The following is a 7,864-nucleotide window of genomic DNA, read 5'->3' on the forward strand; positions in this document are numbered from 1 at the left end:
CTCAGCTATCAGCCAGTGCACCCCCTCAGTTTTCCGGTAGGAGATTTGATCGTTCCACATATTTAGGGCCCAGTCAAAGTTCTAGGGCCTCTCGTTCTCAGTATAAGGGTGAATCAAGTCAGATGAGGCCACCCTTGCCACGATGTGCTCAGTATGGTAAGCATCATGTCAGGCAGTGCCTCGTAGGGTTGGGTGTTTGTTATACTTGTGGTTATCTAAACCACGTTATGAGAGATTGTCCGACTAGAGGTGGTACAAGTATAGTTCAGCCAGTGGGATCTATAGCTGGTTCGTCATCATCAGTACGCCCCCTTGGGCAAGGATCACAGGCACCAGTTGGTCGTGGTAGAGGTAGAAGTGGAGAATCTAGATCGAGCGATCCTCATAACCGCATTTATGCATTAGTGAGTCAACAGGATCAGGAGTCGTCACCTGATGTTGTTACAGGTATACTATCAATCTCTTCATATGATGTATATGTATTGATTGATCCAGATTCCACCTTATCGTATGTCACTCTGTTGGTTGCTAGCAAGTTTGGGATAGAACCTGAGTTGATTAAACCTTTTGAGGTGTCTACACCTGTTGGGGATCCAGTGATAGCTAGACGGGTATATAGAGATTGTATAGTAGGAGTTCTTAGTCGTTCTACAGTAGCGGACCTGATTGAGATAGATATGATATAATTTGATATTATAATGGGTATGGATTGGTTGGCTTCTTGTTATGCTAACATTGATTGTATATCAAAGATGGTTCGGTTCCAGTTTCTAGGGGAGCCAGTTCTATAGTGGAAAGGTAATACTGCATCGCTGAGAGGTAGGTTTATTTCCTATCTCAAGGCAAGGAAGATGATCAGAAAGGGCTATATTTATCACTTAGTTCGGGTACAGGATATGAAAGTAGAGTCACTGAACCTTCAATCTATTACGGTGGTTAATGAGTTTCCCGATGAGCTTCCAGGCCTTCCGCTAGAGTGGGAAATTGAGTTTGCTATTGACACATTACCAGATACTCAGCCGATATCTATTCCTCCTTATAGAATGGCACCTGCAGAGCTGAGAGAGTTGAAAGAACAACTGAGGGATTTGCTTGAAAAAGGCTTTATCCCAGTACATCACCATGGGGAGCACCTGTGTTATTTGTGAGAAAGAAAGATGGATCCTTGCGGATGTGTATTGATTACAGACAGTTGAATAAGGCGACGATCAAGAATAAGTACCCACTCCCGAGGATTGATGATTTATTTGATCAATTGCAGGGTGCTAGGTGTTTCTCAAAGATAGACTTGAGGTCGGGATACCATCAGGTAAGGGTTAGAGAAAAGGATATTCCGAAGACAGCATTCAGGACCAGATACGGACACTTTGAGTTTCATGTTATATCATTCGGTTTGACTAATGCCCCAGCGATATTCATGGACTTGATGAACCGTGTGTTCAGACCCTTTCTAGATATGTTCGTGATTGTATTTATAGATGATATTTTGGTTTATTCTCGTTCAGAGGTTGAGCATGAAGATCATTTGCGTACTGTGCTCAGAGATCTACAAGAAAGGAAGTTGTATGCAAAATTCTCTAAATGTAAATTCTGGTTGAATTCTGTAGCCTTCCTTGGTCATATTATTTCGGGTGAGGGTATCCGGGTCGATACACAGAAGATTGAGGCAGTGAAGACTTGGCCTAGACCCACGACACCGACAGAGGTTCGTAGCTTCCTGGGTTTGGCAGGTTATTACAGGAGATTTGTAGAGGGGTTTTCTTCCCTTTCAGCACCATTGACAAAGTTGACTCAGAAGGCAACCAAGTTTCAGTGGATTGATGCTTGTGAGCAGAGTTTCCAGGCATTGAAGGACATATTGACTTCAGCACCAGTTCTGACACTTCCAGAAGGGACCGATGGTTATGCTATCTATTGTGACGTTTCGGGTGTTGGATTGGGTTGTGTATTGATGCAGCATGGTATGGTTATCGCTTACACTTCTAAACAACTAAGAAACCACGAGAAGAATTACCCCACCCACGATTTAGAATTAGCCGCGATGATTCATGCACTAAAGATGTGGAGGCACCATTTGTATGGCATTCATGTTGATATCTATACGGACCATAAGAGCCTTCAGTATATATTCAAGAAAAAGGAATTGAATTTACGTCAGAGGCGATGGTTGGAGCTACTAAAAGACTATGATGTTGATAATTTATACCATCCAGGAAAGGCGAATGTAGTAGCTGACGCCCTCAGCCGTAGATCTATGGGTAGCTTATCATATTTACATCCAGAGAAGAGTGAGATAACTTGTGAGATTCATCAGCTAGCTAATCTTGGAGTTCAATTATTAGATTCAGGTGGTACAGGAGTTACTATTCAGGACACGGCAACATCTTCTCTAGTAACTAAAGTGAAGGAATGCCAGTATGAATATCCGGTGCTAGCTCACTACAGAGATACAACCCCTCAAAAGGAGAAGACACCATTGGAGATTATAGGAGATGGAGTCCTCAAATATCGAGGTCGATTATGTGTTCCTAATATAGCAGGGTTGCGCCAGCAAGTTATGGGAGAAGCTTACTATTCTCGTTATTCCATTCATCCAGGAGCGACGAAGATGTATCATGATATCAGGGGAATATACTGGTGGGACGGAATGAAGAAGGATATAGCATAGTTTGTTGCTCAGTGCCAAAATTGTCAGCAGGTTAAGATTGAGCATCAGAAACCCGGTGGATTATTGCAGGCTATAGAGATTCCGACTTGGAAATGGGAAGTGATTAACATGGATTTCATTATAGGCTTACCTCGTACCCAGTGTAAGTTTGATTCTATATTGGTTATTATTGATAGACTTACAAAATCAGCCCATTTTCTGCCTGTCAGGACTACGTATTCAATAGAGGATTATGCAAGGATTTACATTAAGGAGATAGTAAGACTTCACTGTGTCCCTATATCTATTATCTCAGATAGAGGTGCTCCATTTACAGCTAATTTCTGGAGGTCCTTCCAAAAAGGATTGGGGACTCAAATAAGTCTTAGTACAATATTTCATCCCCAAACAGACGGTCAGGCTGAGCGTACTATTCAGACACTGGAGGATATGCTACGGGCTTGTGTGATGGACTTCAGGGGTAACTGGGATGATCATCTTCCACTTATTGAGTTTGCATATAATAATAATTATCATTCCAGCATTCAAATGGCTCCATACGAAGCTCTTTACGGTCAAAAGTGTAGGTCACCTATCAGATGGTTTGAGGTTGGGGAAACGAAGTTAGTAGGACCAGAGTTGGTACAACAGGCAGTTGAGAAGATTAAGCTTATACGGGAAAGGTTATTAGCAGCTCAGAGTCGTCAGAAGTCATATGTAGATAATCGATGACGAGACTTGGAGTTTCAGGTAGATGACTAGGTATTCCTAAAGGTATCATTGATGAAAGGCGTTATGAGATTCGGTAAGAAAGGAAAGCTTAGCCCTCGGTACATTGGACCTTATAAGATCATACGTAAAGTAGGCCAGGTAGCATATGAGTTAGACTTGCCTTCCAACTTGGAGTCAGTACATCCAGTTTTTCACGTGTCTATGCTCCGCAAGTGTATTGGAGATATTTCTAGAGTCATTCCAGTTGATGATATTCAGGTCACAGAGCATCTATCATATAAGGAAGCTCCCATTGCTATACTAGATAGACAAGTTCGGAGATTGAGAACTAAAGACGTATCTTCGGTTAAAGTACTTTGGAGGAACAATAATGTGGAGGAGATGGCTTGGGAAGCTGAAGAAGACATGAAGTCTAGGTATCCTCACTTGTTTCCGCTTTTGGAGGAGGATCGGACTGAGACATCACAACCTTAGGTACGTATATGGTACTTGATTCTTATGTTAGTTATTGTTATTGATCGTGTGAGACCATGATGATTGTGGACTTGTGTGGCTTTGTATTGTTGGTTTTTATGTCTGACAAGTTGGTAGTGGTACCATTACAGAGGAGACTCTGTCAAAATTTCTATAAATATCTAGGAGTTTAACATTCGAGGACGAATGTTTCTAAAGGGGGAAGATTGTTACTCCCTGTACATCCCAAGGTGACGTATAATGAATATGGGAATTGTTAATCATGATTTAAATGAGTTTAAAGTCATAATATGACTATATATGATGTTTGGATAAAACACATAAAGTTTGGGGAAAATCGGATTAAACTTGTGGAAAACCCGACTAAGAATTTGCCCTATAACAGAGATGTTTGAGAAATATATTTCATATGCTATATGAGGTTTTTCTCAGACATATTATATATCAAATTGAAGGTCTTGGAATGAAGTTTCCAACGTTCTTAACCGTTCATTCATACGACATCCAGATAAAAAGATATAAGCGTCGGAAGATGGACGAATGAGAGGGTGCCAAGCTAGCACCTTTTGACTTTTCAAAAGTTTGATAAATAGTTTTAACTCGTCTATCTCTCTTTATTTTACTTAGAATATGACCAGAGGCACCATAAAAGAACGGTCCTTGAGCTCTCTTATAGCTTCAAACAATACTAACATCTCGGGTATGAAGTCGAGAAGCGATAACATCAGAACGATCCCTACGACGTAAGTATCACTATATCGCCTCTCTTTTTCTTTGTAGTTTGAGTTTTGGAATGTATTTAATAGTTAACAAAATTCCTAATTTCTGTATTTAAGCTTTAAAATATCAAGAAAAGTTGATAAATTCATTTCCTAATAGTTAGACCTCACGGGATGATCGGAAGCCATGAGTTCGAGTTATTTGACTTGTAGTGGACTGTTTTGTGGGCTGTTTTGTGTTGCTTTTGGGCTGTCTATTGTGGTGCTTATTTATGGAGTTTGGAAGGATAAAAATGGCGTGGAGAAACGCCACATGTGGTAGGGTAGTAGGTTGGTCACTCGTCGTTGTAGTTGCAGGCTAATTGATAATTTGTTGATTGGGTGTATTATGGTATATTTGGGGTTTTTGTTGTATTGAAGGTCCCAGATTGTAATTAGGTTTGTTTTGAGTTTCTGATTGTATTATGTTTGTATCTCGCCTATAGTAGGCTTGAGGGAGCAGTAAAATCAGGGGAAATGCTACCCGTTTTATTTTAGAATCGAGTTATCGTTTGAGATACGTAATATACTACCGCCATCTAAATTGTACACGTATTTATTTGCTATAGGGTTGGTGCGCTAGTTGTCATAAGCTTGTTTTTGAGTTGCATTGACGATTTGAGGTATGTTAAGGCTATCCCTTCTTTCTTTTTGGCATGATCCAAATGATACAAGCGAAACGAGCAAAATACGCAACTTTCATAAATGACTCTATTCATAGGAATACTAGGGGTGTCTATATTCTTGATTCCCCATGTGAATTATTATTATATCCTTTGTTCATGGGTCTCAGAAAAATACGTCTTTTAAAATGTTTGTCCGAAAGGCATATTGATTTTATGATATTCGAGAAATCTTATTAACGTATTTCTTATGCATTTCATGCATTTATACATGTATATTGACCCATGACCAGAAGGCGTTATATACGCATATATTATATGTATATGGGATATAGGAAAAGGTTAAGGCGTTATATACGCACCACCACCTGATCAGCTGGTATACTTTGATGATTTGCCCAAAGTGGCCGAGATGATATGATGGGATGCCCTCAGAGGCTTGATGATGTTATGTATACCTATACTTATGCATGATACATCATTTACACGCATGTGCATGATATTATAAATGTTTCAGGATTCACAAAGTTATTTAGACTCACAGGTGGAATTCTTTACCCCATGCTTCATCTATGTCTTTTATGTACTGATTTTCATGCTTTACATACTCAGTACATTATTCGTACTGACGTCCCCTTTTGCCTGGGGACGCTGCGTTTCATGCCCGCAGGTACAGGTAGACAGGTTGACGGTCCCCCTTCTTAGGATCCTTGATCAGCGAGAGTTGGTGTGCTCCATTTGATCCGGAGCTGCTTTGAGTTTTGGTACGATGTGTTTACATATATATATGGGTACGACGGGGCCCAGTCCCATCCTTTATACAGTTGTACACTCTAATAAAGGTCTGTAGATAGTCATGTATAGTTAGATAGTAGGTGACCTTGTCGGCTAGACTTACCGTATTCTCTCTCTCTCTCTCTATATATATATATATATATATATATATATATATATATATATATATATATATATATATGTGTGTGTGTGTGTGTGTGTGTGTATGTATCTTTTGGGCATGTTTTCTCACGCAGGTTGTTCATATGAATTAGTAGTTTATTTCCAGACTTTATGCATGACCTATATTTATTTCATATTTATATCTTAGACGAATGCTTAGGGGTGTTCGATAGGTAGAACTCGGGCACTCGTCACGGCCCATCGGTTTGGGTCGTGACAAATGATGTGAGAAATAGAGGTTAAAAGTGATTGATTTTTAGGGGAAAGGTCTGTGAAAAAGCAGGGTAGCAGGTGAGACTGGTGCTGCAAAACAAAAATTTGTTAGATTAGTCAAGTACACAGCATTGCATACATAATCTGTTAGATAAGAAGGTGGATTGTGTTCCCTAGCAGATCTCCTTAATGCAGTTTCAAAGGGAATAGGAGATGGATAAGAAGTGATCTTGGAGATAGGGGATGAATGTGGAACGGTTCTATGTGATGTTATTATAGAAGGGAGAGTAGGGCTAGGACTGAATTACGAGGAAAAGGTGTGATCAGTCTGAGAGAAAGAGTGAGTTTGGTATGATATAGTAGAAACCTCTTTAGGGAAAATGGGTGGTTCAGGTGTAGGAGAGGAAAAAAGGAATATATCCTCATAAAAAATTACATCTCTAGAAATGAAAATGGTTCTAGATTGAAGATTCAAATATTTGTATCCTTTCTTGCCTAAAGAATATCCTATAAACACACTTTTGACTAATCTAGATTCAAGCTTTGACCTATGATGAGGTAAGGTAGAAGCATAACATAGGCAACCAAAACATTTAAAAAAAATTATAAGATGGAACTTTTCCAAAAAGGATTTCATAAGGTGTTTTGGAATTAAGTACTCTGGAGGGAAATCTATTGATTAAAAAGGTAGCAGTTAACAAACAATCACCCCCAATACATAGTAGGGAGTTTAGACTGAAATAATAGAGCCCTACATGTCTCTAGAAGATGTGTTGTGTTTTCGTTCAACCACTCTATTTTGTTGCGGGGTAGCAATACAAGAAGTTTGATGAAGGATTCTATTAGAGGAGAAGAAATTTGAAAGGATGGATCCTGATCCTAATTCCAAAGCATTATCTGAACGAATGATTTTGACTTTTGTTGCAAACTGCCTTTCCACCATTATTATAAAAGATTGTAATACTGGAAAAACATTGCTTTTTATTCTTAAAAGGTAAGTCCAAGTTCCTCTACTATAATCATTTACTATCGTCAAGAAATATCTATAACCATCATGAGTTGGTACCTTGTAGGGTCCCTAGGTATCAACATGAATGAGTTGAAAATTGAACTTGTGTTGATATTGCTTGAATGAAAAGACAATTTTGCCTGCCTAGCTTGAGAACATATATCACAAGGATAATTAAATTTGGTCAGAGAAGGAAACTAAAAACTGGATATATTTTGCATACTAGATAGAGGCATATGCCCCAACCTTTTGTGCCATAGGCTGATATTAGAATGGACTTTAGCTGTTCAAGAAACTAAATGAGAGACAAAGTCTTTCCTAAAGTTATTACAAGCCGGATAAGACTGAAAAACTGATGGACTTGCATAAGCTGGTCCAGGACTTAGAGAAGCTGGATTAAGTAGATATAGTCCTTCCTTCATTTTAACAATTACCACTAGCCTCTTCAGTG

At 39.2% G+C, this 7,864-nt stretch overlaps 1 protein-coding gene across 1 annotated transcript in view; it reads left to right on the forward strand.

Annotated features, from left to right (window-relative positions):
* LOC138903280 (uncharacterized) overlaps positions 1 to 686 on the forward strand; it is a 1,552-nt gene extending 866 nt beyond the window's left edge. Inside the window, exon 2 of the mRNA XM_070191222.1 lies at positions 1 to 686. This exon is cut by the window's left edge and continues 457 nt beyond it. Coding sequence (XP_070047323.1) covers positions 1 to 686 — 686 coding nt within the window.
* The last annotated feature ends 7,178 nt before the right edge of the window (positions 687 to 7,864 follow it).

This window comes from Nicotiana tomentosiformis, chromosome 12 (genome assembly GCF_000390325.3).
Source record: "Nicotiana tomentosiformis chromosome 12, ASM39032v3, whole genome shotgun sequence".
In the NCBI taxonomy this organism is placed as follows: domain Eukaryota; kingdom Viridiplantae; phylum Streptophyta; class Magnoliopsida; order Solanales; family Solanaceae; genus Nicotiana; species Nicotiana tomentosiformis.